General features: G+C 37.2%; 1 protein-coding gene across 5 annotated transcripts in view; it reads left to right on the top strand.

Annotated features, from left to right (window-relative positions):
- Window positions 1-23,708, top strand: part of CCSER2 (coiled-coil serine rich protein 2) — a 153,380-nt gene that overhangs the window by 57,603 nt on the left and 72,069 nt on the right. For 4 of the 5 annotated variants that reach the window (XM_024742506.1, XM_024742507.1, XM_024742508.1 and 1 more), the window contains 2 exons: window positions 8,715-8,805; window positions 16,654-16,816. In XM_024742506.1, the coding sequence (XP_024598274.1) occupies window positions 8,715-8,805; window positions 16,654-16,816 (254 nt within the window). Of the gene's footprint in view, window positions 1-8,714; window positions 8,806-15,856; window positions 15,950-16,653; window positions 16,817-23,708 lie in introns of those variants that run through there. The other variant, XM_024742510.1, reaches the window with a different exon arrangement.

The following is a 23,708-nucleotide window of genomic DNA, read 5'->3' as shown; positions in this document are numbered from 1 at the left end:
GCTTCCCTGGTGGCGCAGTGGTTGAGAGTCCGCCTGCCGATGCAGGTTCGTGCCCTGGTCAGGGAAGATCCCACATGCCGCGGAGCGGCTGGGCCCGTGAGCCATGGCCGCTGAGCTTGCGCGTCCAGAACCTGTGCTCCACAACGGGAGAGGTCACAACAGTGAGAGGCCTGCGTACAGAAAAAAAAAAAAAAAAAGAAAGAAAGAAAGAAAAGCAAAAAAGAGGGAGAGAGGAAGAGGAAGGGAATAAGGGAAAGAAGAGAAGGAGGCAGAGAAAGAACAAAGAATTAAAAGGAAGGAGAATTAAAAGATCTTACAGTCAAAATTTTTTAAAAAACCCATTCAGTGTCTCTGTCTGCATATTGGCTCTGTGTTGGGCCACTCCTTCAATCTTTAGCCTGACCATTTACAGTTCTACCTTAGCCTTCACTTGCTACTTTTTCTGGGCCTAGAGATCAGCCAGAGGTGAAAGCTTTGGGCTTTCTTAGGTCTTTACTGAGAATACATTCTGCCCTGGGCATTTTTGTGGCTTTCTAAATTTCCAACATACATGGCACTTTTGAATTACCTAATTTCCCAAAGAAATTCTCTCCCCAGCCTTTTTTCTCAGTCTTTTAGTATTCTATTATATCAACTATAATCTTTTGCCCCAGGGTGATTGTGGATTGTTTGACTTACAGTGGTTTTTGAGCAGTGCCCACAGCTTTTCTGCCTGAGTGAATTCCAAGTTGGGCAAAACAAAGAAAAACACTTTGTGTTAGTTATTCATGTAACCCCAGACAGGTTAGAGCGGACAAACACAGTATTTCATGAGTAAGTTTGCCACTATGCCCTTTGGAACCAGGTAGCAGAGTCCCACACTGGGAACAAGGTCTACTTTAAAGTCTGCAGTCAAGCTGGGGAGGGGCATATGGGAAAGGCTGGTCTCAATGATAATTGGAATGCAAATTGTTACAGCAATTCTGGGAAATGGTTTAGCAGTTTCTTATGAAGTTAAACATAAACTCACTATATCACCGAACAGTCTTACTCACTTGGGTATTTACTCTAGAGAAATGAAATCCTATATTCACACAAAAACCTGTACATGAATGTTCATAGTAGCTTTATTTATAATAACTAAAAACTGGAAAAACCAGTTTACTTCAGTGAGTAAATGGATGCACAAACTGTTACATCCATGCAGTGGAATGCTATTCACTAGTAAAAAGTAATGAGTTACTGATATATTCAATGATTTAGATTAATCATAAAGGCATTCTGCCGAGTGAAATAAGCCAGTCCCAAAAGATTACATAGTGTATGATTGCAGTTATGACATTCTTAAAAAACACAACTGTAGTGATGGAGAACAGATCATTGTCTGCTAGGGGTGATGGGTGGGAGAGGGTGTAATTAAAACTGGATAGTACAAGGAAGTTTCTTTGGGTGAAGAAATTATGTGTCCTGATTATATTGGTGATTACACAAACTTATATGTGTTTTAAAATTCATAAACTGTATGCCAAAAGAAAAAATTAATTTTACTGCTTGGTGATGAATACAAACTTGTGATGAAGTCCTTTATTTGCCAGAAACATTTAGGCTTTCTTCAGTGTATTACTGAAGGAGAAACTCGTTAAGGAAGCACTGGCCCACCATCTCATAGTTCAATCTTTTTGAATGGAAAAGCATTCTCAGAGACCAAGGAAGTTCTGTGGCACTTCTGCTCATATGTGTTTAGTCAGGGTTTTAATTCCAATGAGATTTGTGGGAAGCCTCTGGAAGCCAGACAGTATACAGATTTATGTTTTCATTGTCATACTCCCAGCTAATGGCTGTGCTAGATCGTCTCCCAGGTATATATGGATGTTGGCTCCCAACAAATGCAGGCTTGCCAGTGAGAGGAATAGCCTGCCACCATCACAAACATGGAAGAGAAACACTTTCCCATGTTAAGCAGTCTCCATGCTTATATGGCTTCCTTTCTTCCTATAATAATGCATTTCCTAGACTGTGCAAACGACAGATTTCTACACTAGTGAAGAAAAATTATAATAATTTTTTTTCTTATCTCTTTGCCTGAATCCTTTCTGAAAGGTCTAATAATATCTCTGATACAACTCTTCTCAAAATCTGATATTGGAGAAACAGAGACCTTCTATGGGAGTGTGGGAAAAACTGTCTAAGACAGATATTAGAATCCAGTCTTCTCAGTCAGCATTGTGTATCTTGTCAAACTCATTATTTGACAACTTTCAGTTGTCATCTATGTGGTAGTGACTCCCACACCTCAACTCCACTCCCCTGTATATTTAGTTGTCTGGTGGACATGTCTTCTTGAAGATGCAGCAGGCATGTCAAAACTGTCAGGTTCTAATATTATTAATTTTTTTATCTCCTATCACATCTGGTCATCCTTTTTTAGTACTTTATTTCAGTGAATGGGAATCACCCACCTGTTTCTAAATCCAGGAACCAAGGAGTCATTCATGGCTCTTTGTTTACTTCTTAGTTAACTTTGGTTCTTTAGATCCTAACTCCTCAGTGTGTCTTATAATTGCTATTCTTTCATTGTCACTGACACTAATTAATATCAGGCTGCTGTCGTATGCCACATGGATTCTGCAGTAGCTACAAAACTGCTTTTTTCCCCCCATTTAAATCCATTGTCTACACTGTAACCAGAATAATGTTTCTTTAATGCAGATCTCAATTTGTCACTTCTTAAAACTCAACAGTCATATCCCTGTCATTGAGATACAGTCCAAACTCCTTAACATGGCTGAAATAGTTGTTCATGATGTAGATATATTTCTGTCCCTTCCCCTTACACTGTGTTTGAGTGTTGTCTTAGTTCTAGCTACTGTAACAAAATACCGTAGGCTATGTGGCTTGAACAGAGACATTTATTTTTTACGGTTTTGGAGTCTGGAAGTCCTAGATCAAGGTGTTGGCAGATTCAGTTCCTAGTGAAGGCCCTCTTCACCTTTTAACAGAATCCTCCCATGGTGGGGAGAGAGATTGTGTGCTCTGGTCTCTTTTGCTTCCTCTAAGGACACTAATCCCATGATCGGGTCCTCACCATCATGACCTTGTCTAAACCTAATTATCTCCCAAAGGCCATATTTCCAAATATCCTTATATTGAGGGTTAGAGCTTCAACATATGAATTTTGGGGGGGATGCACACACAAACATTCAGTCCATAACAAGTGTTAATGAGCTACTTGAAGTTATTTGAATAGAGCAGATCAGCATACTATGTCCTGTAAGCAAAATTTGACGAACCACCTGTTTTTTTCACAGCCTGAAAACTAAGAATGTTTTTTACACTTCCAGAGGTTACACTTTAAATGGTTATATAAGTACCTACATAATATACTTGATTTTCTCTGTAGGCTTGCAAAATCTAAAATACTTTTCACCTTTTAAAAAAGTTTCTGCCAACGTTTGGAATAGATTATGCTTTTTGCTTCCTTGCCCTTACCATACTGTTTATGCAGAATATAGTCTCCTCTTCCACATTCTAGAGGCTGAATTTGTTGTTTCTTAGGTTGTCTTGACTTGACTTTGTTTTATTTAAAACTATTTTATTAAAAAAATTTTTAAATTGTTTTAGGTCTTCTGCCCATTTTTGGATTGGGTTGTTTGTTTTTTTGGTATTGAGCCGGATGAGCTGCTTGTAAATTTTGGAGATTAATCCTTTGTCAGTTGCTTCATTTGCAAATATTTTCTCCCATTCTGAGGGTTGTCTTTTGGTCTTATGTATGTTTTCCTTTGCTGTGCAAAAGCTTGTAAGTTTCATTAGGTCCCATTTGTTTATTTTTGTTTTTATTTCCATTTCTCTAGGAGGTGGGTTTAAAAGGATCTTGTTGTGATTTATATCATGGAGTGTTCTGCCAATGTTTTCCTCTAAGAGTTTTATAGTGTCTGGCATTACATTTAGGTCTTTAATCCATTTTGAATTTATTTTTGTGTATGGTGTTAGGGAGTGTTCTAATTTCATTCTGGTACATGTAGCTGTCCGGTTTTCCCAGCACCACTTATTGAAGAGGCTGTCTTTTCTCCATTGTATATTCTTGCCTCCTTTGTCAAAAATAAGGTGACCATATGTGTGTGGGTTTATCTCTGGTCTTTCTGTCCTGTTCCATTGATCTATATTTCTGTTTTTGTTCCAGTACCATACTGTCTTGATTACTTTAGCTTTGTAATATAGTCTGAAGTCTGGGAGCCTGATTCCTCCAGCTCTGTTTTTCTTTCTCAAGATTGCTTTGGGTATTTGGGGTCTTTTGTGTTTCCATACAAATTGTGAAATTTTTTGTTCTAGTTCTATGAAAAATGCCATTGGTAGTGTGATAGGGATTGCACTGAATCTGTAGATTGCTTTGGGTAGTATAGTCATTTTCACAATGTTGATTCTTCCAATCCAAGAACATGGTGTATTTCTCCATGTATTTGTATCATCTTTAATTTCTTTCATCAGTGTCTTACAGTTTTTTGCATACAGGTCTTTTGTCCCTTTAGGTAGGTTTATTCTTAGGTATTTTATTCTTTTTGTTGCACTTGAATTTGTTTTAGATTGGCTCTGATTTGCCAAGATATATATCCATGTGATATACCCTCATGGCACCTGGGAATACCATACTGTGAAGGAATTTTCTGTTTGAGGGGAGACAAGTAAATTTGGAGGGTTGTTGTGACTTTGTTAAATTAACATTTGTTAAGTAGAGCCCCAAGGTGTTGTTTGGTGAGCCCCAATTCAACAAAAGACCACAAGGGAAATAGACAATAGAGAAGTTTATTACTCTCAGGTCCTCGAGGAAGTACATGGCATGCCTGCAGGGGCCATATGGGAAAACGTGGCATGCCTCAAGGAGCCATACAAGGGCAAACAGAGTGGTAGGAACCTGGGGCACATGCTTTTATTATTAGGGTCCATGGCTGGAGTGCTTTTAGGGTCTTGGGCTAAGGCTTGATTGGGCAGTTCAAACCAAGAAGTGCAGGGTTTTGGTAAGCTCGGCAGCGGTCTTATGTAAGGTTTCACAAGGGGCAGTCCTTGGGAGGCAGGGGAGACTATTGCTCACAAGGGCTGCTGGAGAAGTCCTGTTAGGAATTTACATTTGCTTATGACTCTGGAACTGTTATCTAGGGCAGGCCCCTGCAGACTTCTTGGTCACACAAAATGGATGCCAGGGCAGCAATATCATTGAGTAGTTTAGCAAACTCTCAAGATAGGGATTGTCTTTTTACATGAATATATCACGTACCCAGAATTATGCCTTGCATATATTGGTTTTCATATGTGTTGAATTTTTGATGGTGTGTCTTGTGGTTGCCACATGGAGGCAGGATCAACTCCCCTCCCCCCAGATTTGTTCAGTGTTGAGAAAGATGGTGCCACACATGTAGCAAGAGAATGTGAAAACATTTATTATTCACATAGTGAGACTTTCTGGGAACACCAGGACAGACACCCAAACTAGTCCAGAATGGCTCGAATGAAGAGGGGAGAGGCAGGTGGCTCTGGTTATTATTGTGGTTAGGGGATGGGCTGGGTTGAGGATTCCCACATGCAGGCTAGACTTGTGTGGTTTGAACTTCCCTGCTGTTGCTAAGGGAGGTTCACTTTTTTCAGTGTGAAGTTTTGCTTATTATAAAAGTAGTATGTCCTTATTACAAAATCAAAAAAAGTGTAGCAAGTCAAAATCAAAAGGAATACAAAGAACATAAGCGCATGTTGTTTTACATAGTGGAAAATAATAACAATTCTTTGGTTTGTCACCATTCAGACATTTAAATGTATTTTTCAGCATTAAAGATGAAGTCATATTGTACATATATAATTGCTTCACCGCCCACCATTTTACAGAGCATCTTTCCATGTGTCTAGATAAATTTCTGAAATATCATATATAATGCTTTATTGATGAGTGTTAACTTGAAGCATAAATATGGATGGTTTTCCCTTTCTGTAACTATTGCTAACTGTGTCCCCTTTACTTTTCCATTGAGCCTTAGTAACTTCTCAAAGTGATACAATTTTTTGACCACTTTTGAATTCATTAGAACAGGCTCATTCCCATTCCCTAAGACTATGTTTTTAAATCTTTGTTATAAAATGAAACCTACAGAAAACCCTACAAAACATATGTAGAGTTTAATTAGTTATTAAAAGTTGAACACCTTTTTGGCAGTGGTGACAGTGCTCCTTTTGCTGACTGGTGCTTCTCAGCAAGCCCTACTTTGGACTTAGAAAATGAGGTTCTATTGCCTTTGATTCTTTGCTGTGTCTTTAGTTGTCAGATTTGGCCTGGGGTGCCCAACGTCATCTTGTTTCACACATATTCATACAAATAGCCAAACGTTTTAAATTGAAGATATGATTTTAGGAGTAAAATTATATAAGTTATAATACTTATTGCAGAAAATGAGAAAATACAGGTACTCTAATCAAAAAAAAAGAAGAAAAAGAAAAATCTCATAATCCTAAAATAGTTAACCTGTGTTTTGGTTTTCTTCTAAGTTTTTTCCAATGCATATTATACAATTTTGTTTCATAAAATGGATAATTCTGTATATGCTGTTTTAGAGACGTGATTTTTTTTTTCCAGTTAACATGTAAGCCTTTTCAGTGGAAGAAATGTATCTTTTATTTTAAGATGAAAAACATCTTGTGTTCATACTGATACTTCCCACTTATACTCAGGAACATAGCATAGAATTTTTACTTAATTTCATTGTTTTTTACGTCTTTATTTTCTTTTTCCTGAGATGAGAATCCATTTTTCAGCAAATACCAATATACACGAGTCTCAGAATAACAACACCATTATTACCATCTGTAATGTGATTACTGAAAATAGTTTGAGGATTTTTTTCCCCCACTTGAAATAGTTTCTCTCTGAGTGTTATACCATCAACCTGATATACAGATTCATTTACTTCAATTTAACGTTGACATATAGGGATTCGTTGAAACATTATTTGTAAGAGCAAAAGATTGGAAACAAACTAGTCTGTATTTTTCCCCAATTAACATCTTTCTATGTCTGTAAATATATTTTTATTACCTTTTTTTAAGAACAACATCATATTCTGTTGTATGACTATATCGTACTTCCTGTTTAACCATTTTTCTGTTATCAGACATTTGGCTCATTTCTACTTTTTTTGCCATTCTGTCCAATGCTACAATAGCCACACTTATACATATATTTTTTGCATTTGTCTGTTTCTAAGGGATAAATTATTAGGAGGGAAGACTTTGCCTTTTTCAAAAAGGTTTTAGCTAAATGTTAACAAACTGGCCTCCAGATGGTTTGTATGGATACTAGATTCCTCTAAATCATGATAAATCCACATTGGTGTGGTAGCATTCTTTCCTACATTGTATTTATTGGCCGTTTATTTTCTATTTATTTTGTGAATTGTCCATTATGGCCTTTGGCAGTTTTTTTTTTCCATATTCATTTTTTTCCTTGATTTTTTTAGGAAGACTGTTTTAAGAACAGCAAATATTTCATAATGGAAAGAGGTTCTGTGAAATACCTTTTTCTTATGCCAAGGTAAATAATTATGCAGCTTTTTTGTTCATTTTAAATAATAACAATTATTCCAATGACTCTTAGTTCTCAGTGGATTCTGGAAGGAAGGCCCAACACAAAATTGAAAAGATTTGTGTGGAATATCCAATACAGGAAACACTTCTAATTTTATTCATATTATCTGTAATAAAGTAGATATTCCCCTTCTGTGAGTGTTTTTCAAGGTCATAATCTCTCAGTCCCATTTAAAGATTTGTGATCTTTTTACTTGTATATACTAAGGCAAGATCTTGCAGTATTAGATCAGTTTTTGGATTGGAGGGATTCACTAGTGGGCTATAGGTCAAACTGAGTTCATTACCTTAAACTTAGTTTTTGTTTATTTAGTTATTTAGACTTCAGAATAAGAGTCTTCTAAAGCAAAACAGTACTTTTCTAAGGATAGATAATAGCTAACAAGATTGCAAATAGAACCCAGGAGGGACTGCTTATAACCAATTTGAGTAGTCCAGTCCTACTGTAGAGAAAGAACAAATTAAGATAAACCAAGGAAGCAGTAGTGGTGCTGAAAGTAGTAGTAGCAGCGGTGTTTGGCTCAGGAAAGGAAATGTAATAATGACATCATTAAAGACTCACTTCATTAATTTATGTAAGTAGTCAGATCCCTAGAGATAATAAAATACCATCTCCCACACCAAATATGAATACATTCTGTGAGATTGTTTACCATTTTTGATTATTCATGTTATCAGGGAAGTTGTTAAAAGCGTGGACTCAGGAGATTGACCTCCTGTTGTTCACATTCTGTTTTGGCCAGGGATTTAGATTTTCTGTGCATTAGTTTCATCATGTATAATATGGAGATTATACTAGTCACTAAATCATAGTGAAGACTAAAGAAATCAATATCTGTGAAGTGATTAGAACAATATCTTGCAGATAGTGAGCACTGTGTAAGTTTTTAAAAATACAAATAAAAATTACTGGTGGGGAAGAAGACTAGGAAAAGGATGTTACAAATAGCTTAACCAAGTAAACCAGTTGAATCTATTTTTTTTTTAAATTTTATCTTTAAAATCTATTCTTAACCACACAAACATTGAGTAAAATAAGATTCTCATATAGTGATGTTCTAAAATAATGATTACACTGAGCTAGGTTATAGCATTTTTTCTGCTTTTGTTTACAGGATATTCTGAATAATCTTGAATCATGTGACCTTGAGGATGATGACCTTATGCTTGATGTGGATCTGCCTGAGGATGCACCTCTTGAGAATGGTAGGGGGGACAATATTGAACCTTCAGAAGTATATAGTTGAGCTACTTGACTACATCCAATTTGGTATTTGTTATTTACAGACTTCCTTATCTCTATGGTGGTAGCCTTTTCAGGCTGAGAATTTATCGTAAGTGATGTTAAACAGGTTCATTTGCAAAACTATTTAAATGTTTAAAACCTGACTTTGTAGGTCTTAGGTATAACTCTGTATGATCCAATAAGATTGTATACCTATATCCTAAAGTATCTGGTAGATAGGATTTGTCCTTTTTTCCCTTTGTCTTACCCAATTTTTTATTCCTTTATCTCATTTTGATTTTAAGAAAACATAAATTTAGAGAAAAAGAGATATCATTTGACTTGTAAAACAGCAGCAAAAACCGTTAATAAATACTTTAAAAAAATCAATTCTGGGAAAATGGTGACCTGAATGAATCATTCTATCCTTTTTACTCTCAAATCTGGTCTGTCTTCGTCTCTGGATCCCAGTAACTGCTGGAATGGGGCTTTAGATAATCCATGTGCAAGAGGGGCCTGGGTGCTCTTGCCCCCATTGCCATAGCATTTGAAGGATTTTCTGTCTTAAAGACTTGTCAGGAACCAGAGACCAGCCTAGGAATCCTCTGGGGCAAGGGTTGAAATGAGGATCCTCCTGGAAGAAGAATCTCAGAGAGCTGTGGATTCCCTGTTAGTCAACATTTGCCAGGTTTCTTAGGCCTTCCAGGGTCCAGGGATGAACTAAAAAGGGTAGTGAAGTCCTTTTTATACATGTTGCTAGAAAAATGCAAGGATATTTCAGAGAGGGTGGTTGGTTGTTCTAGTGCTTCATCGAGGTACAAGGAGCCTGCTTCCTGTTCACTTTTGTCTTATGGTCAGGGTTTTTTTGTTTGTTTTTTCTTTTCCCCTGCTGCCAGGATGCTGTATAATAATCACTCTTAGAATCTCAGTGGCTTCCAAAATAAACATTTATTTTTCTCATTCATGGATCTTTGTATTAGCTGGGATAGCTCAGACTGTGGGACTGAGTTCAGGTCTACTCCTTGCTTCTTCATTTTGAAACCAGGACTCCTTGGAGCAGGTTGTGCTCATGGCAGATGGCAGAAGGACAATAGGGTGCGGAGAAGCATGCATATAGTATCTCTTAAAGTCTTCACTTAGAACCAGCACACTGGTATTCTACCCACATTCTGTTGGCCAAAGCAAGTTACATGGCCAACCCTAAGAGCAGTGCGACTTGGAAGTATACTCTGTTCACAGTGCGAATCTCTGCAGCAGAGGACATTGGATGTATAAGTCTATTGGACAGTGTAGAGCTGAGAACAATATCTACTCTACCACAGGGGTAGAGACTGTTGCATCTTCTTGTGGTTCTGCTATCACTTGGGATACTCTAGCAATCAGTGCTGAGTTCTAGTCAACTGAGAAAGAAAAATCACAGCCAGTACCCAGGAAGAGGAACAGGGAAAACAGCAGAACTCCCGGGATTAGAGTGGCCAAAAGAGATGATAATGAGAGCACTTAGATTCAATTGCAGCACAATACTTTCTGGAGCTTATTATAAAAGAAGATTTCCCAACAAAACAGTTCAATCGATGACAGAAAGCATAGTTGAAATCTGAATTAGTGACCTGGAAGATCAAGTGGAAAAGTATTTTAGAACACAGAAGAAAAACATAAACCATTAATGATTAAAAGGGAAGAAATAATGAGACTTTATGATCCAGGAGATTTAATGTGAAGTTTTAAGGGCTGGTACTGAGGAATGAAGGATTTACCTCCATGGAATAAATTATCTAATGCATTTTACTTTGACAGAACTATAACAACTTCTCTTTGGAAACCTTAGCTAAACCAGGAAGTAGAGAGATGGCATTGGTCTTAGAGCCTGCCTCATCTTTAGAGCACAACAAAAAGTTATCCATATATTAGGTAAAAACAGAATCACAAGGCAATTTAAAGTTTCTGAGGTCTTGGCTGGGGACTTGTGAAAAGTAGGAGGGAACTCCTGAGGTATAACATCTCACATATATTATAGATTTTCCTAGGAGAAGGCAAACAAGTATTGATTATTTTGAGCTAATTGAACACGGAAGAAAGCAGAACCTGGATCTAAAATATGTAGCCTTCAGAGGCACCAAAGATAAAACAGTATTTAGATTTGGTACTACTGGGAAGGAGGGAATGACTATTCTCTTTACAGGTCTGAGGTCCTGAATGACTATACCCACTGCTGCTGAGTTTTTTTATTGGCAGGATAGGAATGTTACAAGGATTAGTACAAGGTTTAAGGGGTCTTCTAATATACTTAGACTATTGGTTTTAGTTCCCTTTAGCTTCTGGTTTTTGAAGCTACTATGCAAATTTGGGTAGAGTTTTGGATGGATCACTCTGGATTTTATGGGTTCAGCCCCACTAATTCTGCCAATATCAGTGGAATTTTTGTCAACAAGAAGACTGGCACCTTGTTGAGGTCTTTAGTTTGGGTTTGATTTGGACACAAGTTTGCTGTGACTTTATTATGAATAGGGAAGTCATCTGGGATTTCAAGGAAGAGGCCATGAAGAGAATATTTATCTGGCAATTGCATTTGTGAACCTATTAAGGTAGCATATGTGGTAGCACAGACAAGGAACGAATGTTTGTTGGTCAAATGTTTCTTGGACAGTTATGGGCTAGGACTTGGGAACTGTCTGAGTTATTGGAGATAGCTACACTGGGTGGTTTAGTGACACTGAGGGGGAGGTTATATAATAGTCACAGGGTTTAAAGTTGATATTATAGTGCCTATATCAATAATATATTTTCAGGGTTGTCCTTTACTGTTTAGAAAATTTTATCTTTGAGTTTAAGGGTAAAACCTGAAATTGGGTGCTTGATTTTTCCTTCAGAACACTTTGACTAATCGCCCACTTATTTTTTCTCTTTTATTTCTTAGGCAATGCAAGACAGTTTTTCAGTGCCCTGCTATTTATCTAGAAGTGTATCGAGAGACTCCTTTCTCCAGTGTTTAATTTACTGGGGTGGAAGCATCTCGTTATATGTGAAGGACATCATTTTATTCTGAGTCTTATTCTGCTTTTTTCTAAGTCTCTTTCCAAGCACTGGAAGCCTGGCAAGGGAGGAGGGAGACGAGGTCACATCTCTTCCAGAATCTATTCCTGAATGCTGTCTGATGGTGTTAGTCTATCTGTGAAATCTCTAGTGGATTTATTCTTCCTTTGCTTACAGAACTGAATCAGAGCCCAGTCTACGTTCACAGGAAATACTTTGTTGACAGCCTCTGAAAGTCCTTTTCTAACTTCTGATTTCCTCTGCAATTGATGGAGTTCAGGACACACGACCCCAAAATATGGCACCTTGGCATATTGAATATTTTAAGCTGAAGGAGTTTTAAAAAATGGCAGAAGCAGAAAAATCACTCTGATTTCCTCCCCCTCTTGCCCATCTTCCCTGAAACAGGTCATAAAACCGTCATGTGAGGGCCGCCTTCCCCATACCTAGAGGAAAGGAGCATCCTTATCTCTGAAGACAAAGTTAGACCAAGAAGATCCTAACAAACAGGCCTTGCTAAAGTTTCCCCCAGTTTACCACACTTAGACTCCTTAACCTGTGACATTCCTCCTTGACTGTCTACTCTTCATCAAGCCTAGCATAAAAATATACAGGTCTGTTTCTTTGGGTCTTCATTTTCTCATGAAGGCTCCCATGTCACATATTAAATAAATTTGTATGCTTTTCTCCCATTAATCTATCTTGTCAGTTTTATTTTCAGGCCCTAAGAGAGTTGAGAAAATCTTTCCTCCTCTACTACACAATCGTGGGTTCTTCAGTCAACTTTACGTTTTTCACACTGTGCTTTTTCTATTCTGTTTTTATGCACCTAGATTTCCTTCTGATGTATGAACTAATTGGTATAGATCTGGAGGCCCTGGATTATCAATTGCTAAAAGTATTCTAAATTCTTCTGGAAATTTCTCCCAGTCTTGTTTAGACCTTAGAAAGTCTGTAGCTATGGCTCTCAGCTCAGGATGAGACCAGATCCAAGTCAACCTTAAGGGAATTTTCCGTCTTCTGAAGGAGGGTTAAGAGGTATAGAGTTTTTTAGGTTTCTGGTCAGCTTGAGGGGTAGGGAAAGAGGTTAAAGGGAGAGATGGGGTGGAGGGAAATTGAATATAGAATGAGGGAAGAGGAATAAAAGGAAAAAGGACTTTAGATTTGAGTAGCAATTTGGGAGGATCTAAAAAGAGAGACCATTTTCTTTAATATTTTTCTTTTACCTTGGTGAAGGAATCTCTTAAGGAAATTTTGGAATCTGAATTTCTTTTAGTGGACCAGTGGGTATTTGAGCTTTGCTTGCTTTTTGTTCTAAAGTGTCTCTCATATAAACAGTTTGGTTATACCAAAGGCATAGTTGTATTGTTTTATTCTCTTGCTTAGAAACTTCTAATGGTCACTCATTGCCTACAGATTAAAGCCTAGCATTTGGCACATTCATAGCATCATCCTTAGGTTTATGAAATTTCCATAGTATACATTTTCTTAGGGGTGATCTTTCTTCCACTCGTTCTGTTTTAAACTTTTCTCTGTTGAAAAAGATACCTTTCTAATTACTTCCTGAATCCTATCCCATCAAATTATGGTGCCTATTAAATTGCACTTACTTCATGCTATTAATATATTTCCTAAGGCCACTTTTTTGCTAAACATTTTATTGAGATAATAGTCATATGAGGTCAATAGTATTGTCCTTTACCACTTTCCAATTACTGTATTTTCTTCTGGAAATTTATCTTTCTTTTTCAGTACTAATGGCATTTAGTAATATCAACTTCATGATTTTTTTTTTAGCATGAACTTTTCTCCTTTCAAACCAAATTTCATTTAAAAAACTTTCTTGTTCATATTGTAAAACCTCCTGCATGACACATCCTTTCCAGACTTTCTGATATATAATTTCTTCCTGCTATCTTCATAGCCAGTTGTTAGTCATGGATAGGAATACTACCTGTGTCAGCCATTATCTTCTTAGGACTTTAAGTTATTAGAAAGAATCTAGGGTACTTTTGGCATCATATTTCATTCTTTATCAAATCAGAAGAAATGGGTATGATGAGTGTTAGACATAGGCATCTCCGTATCCCATACCTTTCAGTTAGCTATGTTAGATTCTCTTTCCCTCATCACAGGGTAGAAGTACTGAAAATTCTGTCTCCTACTCATAGTAAAAAACCTACTAAAATCTGTCTTTTACTTTGGGAGCTAGAAAGCCCCTTTAGAAGGCGTTTATTTATTCTCTATTCCTAAACTCATAATTAGGGTCAAATCTGGTGTGTAGATAGTTTTGATCAGCATATTGGTTAAAATTTTTTTTGGAAAGCTTTTAGGTTTGCCTCATCCTTCCCTATGATATTACACATTCAGAAGGATTTATTTCCTTTCTTAGTCTTGTTTGTCCTGTTCCTTCATTGGTGCTGGAAACTGGCTTTAAATTAACTCCATCTTGTAATTTTATTGGCTTTCCATTTTATTTTCTATGTTATTTCTTTCTCTCTGCCCTTAGTCTTTTCTAAGAAACCACCACTAATGTTATTTTGCATTCTCTTCTTAGTAACATTTTAAAGTGTATCAAAACATGATTGATGGGTACTGCAGGTAGTAGTATAAGCGGGACCCTTCCTTCCTTCAGAGTCTTGGAGGAGACATTTTTCTGAGAGTTTAAGCCCCGCTCTGTCCCAATTCTAACAATAGTGTTTTGTAGTCATGGAAAATATTTGTTTCCGGTGCCTATTTGTCGTTATGCTGTTGGTTGAGTTCATGTTTCAATGAAAGTGCTTTATTTGGAGCCTGTGTGTAGTACCAACAATCTTTAGTAAATACAAAAGCAGCACATCATTTTCTGCATTATAATTTCCCACAGCATTTAACCCCATCTCCTGACTTGTTTTCCTGATTAGTGTGCTTCTTATTACTCTGAGTGCACTGTGTGGATGATATACTAATTATATAACAGATTCTTATTGCAGAATTTCTTTTTTGGGGAGTGAGTGGAATTTTACCTGTGTGAATTAAGAGGAAATATGAATTCAGATTTAAAAGTAGATATAGATTATCCCTCAGCTATACAGAATTTCTTAACCTAAAGTAACATTTTAATGCCATGTAGAAATACTTAAGGAAGTTAACTGAGTCTCTGAGTATAATGTGAATGTCAACTAAAAGCATTTTTAAGCCTTCTTAGGATTATTTTTCAATTTACTTTTCTTTTGCCGTCTTATGTTCTCCTCCTTACTTTTGCGGCATAATGATCACCATGCCTTTATTTACATAACAGTCCGGTTTTCTTTATTGAACTTAAAAAAATATGTATATCTTAATTTATCCCAATAAGATGATGAGAAATTGTTAGAAATAATTTCAAATGTAAGTCTTCTTTGAAAAATTTTTCTTAAAAAAGTTTTTTTAAAACTATAAAACCTATCTTTTTTTTCCCCAAATTGATTTCTCTAATGGAAATTTTCTAATAAACAAAATTTCGATGTCTTTTAGAACCTTATTTAAATTGTTACTCATATATAAGTAATGTGTTCACAGTGAGTTCAGTGTATATGAGAATTGAACATATACACTTTAATTATATCAACCTTTTTTTTGGAGTGGGGAAATTTGTTTTTATCTGGTATACTGTAATTAAACACTTGCCATGTATCAAATTCAGGTTTAGGTTAAGTTAAAAAAACCATTTAAATAATGAGTTTTTTTTTAATTTTAATTGGGGAGGATTACGTTGATTTCTAAAGCTTTCTTGTCACAAGGGATTCTGAACATGCAGGATTTGAACTTTCTCATGTAATAATTCTCAGACTAGAGAAACCTTTCCTGTTCCTGCCTTGGGTTAGTGTTTAGTTGTATTTTTAGTAACAGTCTTAACTCAGAGGCTATGTAAGCACTGAGTGAAGATGGAGTCACAGGGTAAACTGGGCTTGCTTCCCACAGGGAGGGCTGGGAGTTGAGCAGGAAGGAAGGCCTGTTTGTCAGTGCCTTGTATGCAACTATGTCTGAGTAGGCAGCAAGCGACACAATGTCTCCCTCGTACAAAGTAACTCTCTCAGTGAGTGCTCAGATATGTGAGGAAAAAGTGTTTGGGTAAGTGAAGGAGAAGCTTGGGGTGTTTCAAAGAAATTCTTTTCATGTTTTTGTGGCATTTAGATTTCAGGGAGTGTACTGTTTGTTGCTGCAAAGTACTGGCTTTGTTTTCAGTGGCATTTTAGAATTTTAGAAAAAGCTCTACTGTCGGCAGATTGGAGCATTTTACTTTCTAAAACTGTGAGCTTAATTTAAAAAGTATGATTTGTTTATGATGAAGAGTTAATTTGTACTTCTTGAAATCAGTAAAAATTAATTGTGGCATTCATTTTTAGGAATGAGTTCTCTACCAGACTTAAAATCTTCTACTTTTTCTTGTCATTTTCATTCTGAAGTCAGAACCAACTACTGATAATGATGAAAACCACTTAAAACTGACTACTGGTGTTTAAAATGTATAATGTTGATTTCAAGGATAATTTGCTTGTTTTAAAACAGTGGGACTGTTGTTACTTAAGTGACTGTGATAATGAAAGTTCTATAATTTACTTCAGTTTGAATAATATAAAGTTTGGTTTTCACTGAAAGAACTAGTCATTTTTCTTCTGGAAATCTTGATTTTGTGGTTAGCTAACATAAATGGCTGGTAGTTTTAGAACATTACTTTTATATTTTCAGCAGCATTTAATTATTGAGCTGTAAGTAGTTAGCTTTTATAGAGTTTGTGTACATGTTTCTAGTGTTTCGCTTTTGAATTTGTCTAGTGGAGTGTGACAATATGAACCGCTTTGACCGATCAGACAGAAATGTTCGGCAGTCTCAAGAAGGATTTTGGAAAAGGCCACCCCAGAGGTGGAGTGGACAGGAGCATTACCACCTTAGCCATCCTGACCACTATCATCACTATGGAAAAAGTGACTTGAGCAGGTGAGTCTAATTTCAATTATATTTTCCATCTTATTAGTTTAGAATCATATTTCCACCCACCCCTTAAAACTGTTTTTCGTCTTTGTTTTTAGAGGCACCAAAAAACATTTCAAGTTATATGTGATACTAATTGGAATAATCTAATTTTTTTCTTTTGGCTCAAATCTTTTTTCATTAGCTTTGTCGTGAATATAAATATTTATGTCTGCTGTTTGAACTTTAAATTTTTGTGTGATTTTCTGGTTCTTATTTGGGAATGATCAGAGATGTTGACTTTGTTAAAGTTTATTATGTTTAAGATATTAATGTGTAAAATTAGTTTCAAGTGATTTGTCTTCTTTTGCTTATATAATAAATTGAAATTTTAAAATTCCTCAAGTACTGTACTAGCATTCTTTTTCTTTTTGAAGTGTACCATAGTCTTTAATTTGGTCAGAGCTTATGTATAGTGTGGCTGTATAGTCATTCAAACCTGGGATCAAACCCTGGCCTGGTACAACTTAGTTTTGTGAGCTTAGATAATTTTTTAACCCCTCTCTACTTCAGTTTACCATCTGTAAAACATACTTAATAATACCTTTCTCTCAGTGTTCAAGGATCAGGGATAAAAGTGCCTGGAACAGTGTCTGACTTACTATAGGCACCCGATGGCAGTTATTAATTTTTTTCCTTTTTACTCTGTCATCTCATTCTCCTAGGGATTTGAGGTCCTTTTGGAGCACATTTACAATACAAATAATAAAATTGGGATAAAGACACAATGGAAGGGGGGAAACTTAAGGCACTGTATAGCTCTTGAAGTAAGAAAAAAAATTAAGATTCCTTGCAGCAAAAGCAAAGAACAAAACTTGATCCATTACAAGATTTATAATATACATAAGATAAAGGGTATGTTTCTCAATTAATTTGCTTTTATGAGATAGAAACCTGAAAGCAGTTGCTTTGCATGATTTCTTATAAGGAGACTACCTTGTGATATAGTGGACAGGTCTCAGACAGCTTCCCAAAGTAGAAATATTGATAAATTCCTTAAGTCTGTATTTTCTTTATGTTCTTCAATCCATGCTACAAAAAACTCTTAAGTGACAAAAGGCAGTTGTACAGTGGATCATGAAACAGTGAGGTCCAACTAAAGATCCTTCTGTTGGTAAAATTTGATGCCAGTATAAAATTTAGAAGATCTGGAAGAATGTGTGGAGTACATACCCTTCCAGGCATTATTTTGGCTGTTCTGTTTCTGGTATCTGGGCTTTTGATAAGGAATGGACATCAGAGAGTTGGTATTATCAGGCAGGAATCTGATGTAAAGATAGTCTTCATTGCTAATAATGAAGATGATGCTTCCTTCATCTTTGATGGTTGGTTTATAAGAAGGTAAATTTAAGGCCAACTTATGAAAATTTAGAAGCCTACCTAAAATATGAACCTTTGCTTATAAGACAAGATTTATTCAACCATTTGAGAAGTATTTTTTGAGAACCTGTATGTTGAGCTCTGTGCTAAATTCTCAAGCTGGAATGAATTTGGAGATGGTGTGAGAGGTGAAAGGTGTAGATTGGTAGTGGCTTCTCAGAGCATTGTTTTGAGGAGGTTAAAAAGAATTATGCAGTGTGTGAGGTCAGTTGGAATCATTGCAATTATCAGGTAGGTAGAAGACTCTTGTGCCTTTTCCATCCCATACAAATTTGAGTAGTAAATACTTCCTGCTGCCAGGGTGTTTAGTGTATGGGAGAGACAGGTATGTAGATAGTTATAATGCAGTATTAGTACAGTGTGACGATGAGAGGTGCCTCAAAGTGGTGTATGCAGGACTCCAGGAGCATACAGGTTTTTGTCTAGGATAGTGATGCATAAAGTTACTGTTGAACTGATAACCATGACTGTAGCAATTGCAGAGGATCAATTTCTGTAGAAGGGTGAGTATTCAGATGGAAAAAATAGCATGTGCAAAACCATGTATGAAACAGTGACATTTTCAGAGAACTGCTCTTAGGTTCCTAGCTGAATTGGTAGTTCACTTGGAGGAATGAATAAATGTGATCTCTAACTGTAGATAGCAAAATTATCTATTCATTTTAAGATAAAGGGTGGCAAATTTCAGCTTTGTGAGACTATTAATCAGAATATCCAAAATGGAATGAATTACCTGGAGATAGCAGTCTCTGTCCCTGGGAATGATCAAGAGATCAAGAGATCAATGAGATCTCATTGATCAAGAGATCAGTGAGACTGATTATCTGTCAGAAAAGTTAAGCAACATTTTTCAAAAACTGTATTCCTGGATTTCAATAGGTGTAGAAAAGGGAGACTGATCAGATGAGTATAGGAAGAACAAGTTAATCGAAGTTAATTTTTTTTTTAAAATAGTAGACTCTGCAGTGCCTTTAATATATAATTATAGTACTGTGATGTTGCAAAAGGTGGTACAGGAAAATATATAGCCATTTTCCAAAACATGAGGACAAATCCCTTCTACACAGTGTATTTTGAGGGACTAGTGGTTTGTGGATCATCCACACTTGTGAGTCTCGATGAGGAGAGAGAAATGCACAGAACTCTTGGCGGTTGCTAATCTGACTCAGCGCAGAACTTCCCAACAAGTGAACTGACACATACTGGTTTGTTATGACTGGTTATAGGTTAACCAGTTTATGGATCCCCTCAGGCTTTTGGGTAGCTGTGCGAGGTTTGGGACTTCTAGATTTCTCAGAGCCAGTTATGGGGATGGGTGGTAGAGAGAGAAATCTCATCCAAGATAAGCCTTACTCCAGCAAACCTTAAAACTATTATTTTCTTTCTATACCTTGATTTTAAAAGATTTGGATGTACTAACCCCAGGGCCTTTTAATATTACATGTGTAAAAATTCCTCTTCCCATTCTATGACTTCTTGAATGTTGCTGGTTCCCTTTCCTGTCTGTCCTTCAGTTCCCATCGTTGTCATAATTAATTACAGGATTATGTCTTAATCTGTAATTCAGGGGACTGGTGCTTCAGAACCACTGATCTACTTTCTCTGTATTTTTGTCAGTACTGTTTCTCTTTTCACCTGGCCTATCCTTTTATTCCTCTTTTCTCCCCAGACCTCCCCTTTTCCCTACACCCTCCATTAACCATATGGAATTCTCTCACATCTTAACAAACCCATATCCTTGACTTCTTCACCTACATTCTCCTGATTGTAACTTTTTCCTAAATGTACTAATTCCTCAGTAGCATTCTTATATGAAAGATTCTTATTTTCCAGACACTCTAGTACTGTGCTGTTTAGGGGTGAGGTCTTTGTCTTTGCTCCTCATTGTTACTTCTAAATGAAGTGTTCTTAAGCCTCTTTCATTTGACACTTAGGGCATTTGGCTTTATCAACTCCTCCTTAACGGTCCCAATCCCTAGCTCACAAAAATCTTGGCCCTTGGCTCACTTTCCCTCTTCATTGTAAGCTTTGCTACAACTCTGAGTATAGCCTCCAATGTTCATGTGCATGATTCATTTAACCTTCTGACTACCTAGTTCCTTAGGAGTCTCTTATATATAAGATCTGTCATCTGAGAATAGAGATAGTTTTACCTTTTTCTATTCAATCTGGATGCTTTCCCTTTTTTCCCCCCCTGCATAATTGGCTAGAATCTCCAGTACAAGTTAAGGAGTGATGAGAGCAGACATCTTTGTCTTCTTTCTGATAGTAGGAGCAAAGCATTTGGTCTTTCACTGTTCAGTATGACGTTAACTGTGGGTTTCATAGATACTCTTTATCAGGTTGAAGAAGTTCCCTTCTATTCCTGTTTTGTTGAGTGTTTTTTTTAATCACGAACAGGTATTAGATTTTGTCAAATGCTATTGCTGTGTCTATTGAGATAATCATTTTTCCTTTCATTCTGTTCATGTGGTGTATGACTTTGATTTTCAGATGTTGAATCAACCCTGCATTTCTCGAATAAATCCCTCTTGGTCATGGTATCCTTTTAGATGTTGCTAGATTCAAATTGCTAGTATTTTGTTGAAGATTTTTCTGTATACATTCATAACAAATACTGGTCTGTAGTTTTCTTGAGATGTCTTTGTCGTTTTGATATTATCACATAAATTGAATTGGGAAGTGTTTCATTTCTATTTTTGAGAGAGTTCGTGCAGGAATTTTGTTAATTCTTCATTAAATGTTTTATAGAATTCACCATTGAGGTTATTTGGGTTTTGGCTTTTCTTTGCAGTGAGTCTTTTTTTGTTTGTTTTTGGGGTTTTTTTTGCGGTACGCGGGCCTCTCACTGTTGTGGCCTCTCCCGTTGTGGAGCACAGGCTCCGAACGCGCAGGCTCAGCGGCCATGGCTCACGGGCCCAGCCGCTCCGCGGCATGTAGGATCTTCCTGGACCGGGGCACGAACCCGTGTCCCCTGCATCGGCAGGCAGACTTTCAACCACTGCACCACCAGGGAAGCCCTGCAGTGAGTTTTTTGATTACTAATTTAATCTCATATATTCTGTGGATGTCTCTTTGGTTTCCTTAGTTTGTAGTGTTGCTCAAGTCTTCTGTTTCCTTGCTGACCTTCTTCCTAGTTGTTTTATCCATTAATGAGAAGGAGGTATTAAAGTCTCCAGCTTAAGTATATCTTGTAGGGAAGGTTTGATAGCAACAAATTGACGCAGTTTGTGTTTATCTGGGAATGTTTTAGTTTCTCTTTAATTTTAAAGGATAGTTTCACTGGATATAGGATTCTTGGTTGATAGGCTTTCTTTTAACTTTTTTTTTCTGTCTTTTTTATTTTTATTTTTTTTAAATTTTAACAGCTTTATTGATACACAATTCACATCTAATACAGTTCACCCATTCAAAGTGTACAGTTCAATGGCTTTTTATATTCAATCTCTACTGAATTGTGCAATAATCACCACAATCAATTTTACACCATTTTCATCACCCCTGAAAGGAAACCCTGCATTCCTTAGTCACCCCCTACCCTACTCGCCCATACCTTCCAGCCTTAGGCAACCACTAATCTGCTTTCTGTCTCTATAGGTTTGCCTATTAGGATGTTTCATATAAATTGAATGATACAATATGTTGTCCTTTGTGTCTGGCTTCTTGCACTTAACATGATTTTTCAAGGTCCATCCATGTTGTAGCATGTATCATTGCTTCACTTCTGTTTATCAACAAATACTAATCCATTGTATGGATATGCCACATTTTATTTATTCATTCACCAGCTGATAGTCATTTCACTCTTTTTTAGTTTTGGTCTATTATGGATAATGCTGCTATGAACATTCGTGTACAAGTTTTTGTGTGGATGTATGTTTTCATTTCTCTTGGGTATGCCACCTAAGAGTAGAATTGCTGGGTCATATGGAAACTCTTTGTTTAAACTTTTGAGAAACTTCTAGACTGTTTCCTAAAGAGACAGAACCATTTTACATTCACATTAACAGTTTATTAGGGTCCCAATCTCTCCACATCCTCGACAACACTTGTTATTTGACTTATTTATTCTAGGCATCCTAGAGGATGTGAAGTGGTATCTTGTGATTTTCATGCACACTTCCATGATGGTTAATGATGTTGAACATTTTTTATATGCTTATTGTTCATTTATATATCTTCTTTGGAGAAATATATATTCATATCCTTTGCTCATTTTATTTATTTTTTTATTTTATTATTTTTTACATCTTTATTGGAGTATAATTGCTTTACAATGGTGTGCTAGTTTCTGCTTTATAGCAAAGTGAATCAGTTATACATATACATATGTTCCCATATTTCTTCCCTCTTGCATCTCCCTCCCTCCCACCCTCCCTATCCCACCCCTCCAGGCGGTCACAAAGCACCAAGCTGATATCCCTGTGCTATGCGGCTGCTTCCCACTAGCTATCTACCTTATGTTTGTTAGTGTATATATGTCCACGCCTCTCTCTCTCGCTCTGTCACAGCTCACCCTTCCTCCTCCCCATATCCTCAAGTCCGTTCTCCAGTAGGTCTGTGTCTTTATTCCTGTCTTACCCCTAGGTTCTTCATGACATTTTTTTTTTCTTAAATTGCATATATACGTGTTAGTTTGTCCAGCACTGTAGCTTGCTGCTCGTTGAGTGAAGCTGGGTGCTGGTGTTGAGATGGAGATCTCTGGGAGATTTTCGCTATTTGATATTATGTGGAGCTGGGAGGTCTCTTGTGGACCAGTGTCCTGAAGTTGGCTCTCCCACCTCAGAGGCACAGCACTGACTCCTGGCTGCAGCTCCAAGGGCCTTTCATCCACATGGCTCAGAATAAAAGGGAGAAAAAGTAGAAAGAAAGAAAGAGAGAGAGAGAGAGGGAGGGAGGAATAGAGCGACAGGGGGAGGGAGGGAGGAAGAAAAGAAAGAGGATAAAAGATAAAATAAAATAAAGTTATTAAAATAAAAAATAATTATTAAGAAAAAATTAAAACAAAAAACGGACGGATAGAACCCTAGGACAAGTGGTGAAAGCAAATCTTTACAGACAAAATTATTCCACAGATGCAGGGTACATCAAGTTGATTGTGGAGCTTTAATCCGTTGCTTCTGAGGCTGCTGGGAGAGATTTCCCTTTCTCTTCTTTGTTTGCACAGCTCCCGGGGCTCAGCTTTGGATTTGGTCCTGCCTCTGCGTGTAGGTCATCTGAGGCCGTCTGTTCTTCGCTCAGACAGGACGGGGTTAAAGGAGCAGCTGCTTCGGGGACTCTGGCTCCCTCAGGCTGGGGGGGAGGGAGGGGCACGGATACGGGGCGAACCTGCAGCAGCAGAGGCCGACGGGACGTTTCACCAGCCTGAGGCGCGCTGTACGTTCTCCCGGGGAAGTTGTCCCTGGATCCCGGGACCCTTGCAGTGGCGGGCTGCACAGACTCCCGGGAGGGGCAGTGTGGACAGTGACCTGTGCTTGCA

This window comes from Neophocaena asiaeorientalis, unplaced genomic scaffold (genome assembly GCF_003031525.2).
Source record: "Neophocaena asiaeorientalis asiaeorientalis breed wild unplaced genomic scaffold, Neophocaena_asiaeorientalis_V1.1 scaffold598, whole genome shotgun sequence".
In the NCBI taxonomy this organism is placed as follows: Eukaryota; Metazoa; Chordata; class Mammalia; order Artiodactyla; family Phocoenidae; genus Neophocaena; species Neophocaena asiaeorientalis.
This window is presented reverse-complemented; position numbering and strand designations above follow the sequence as displayed.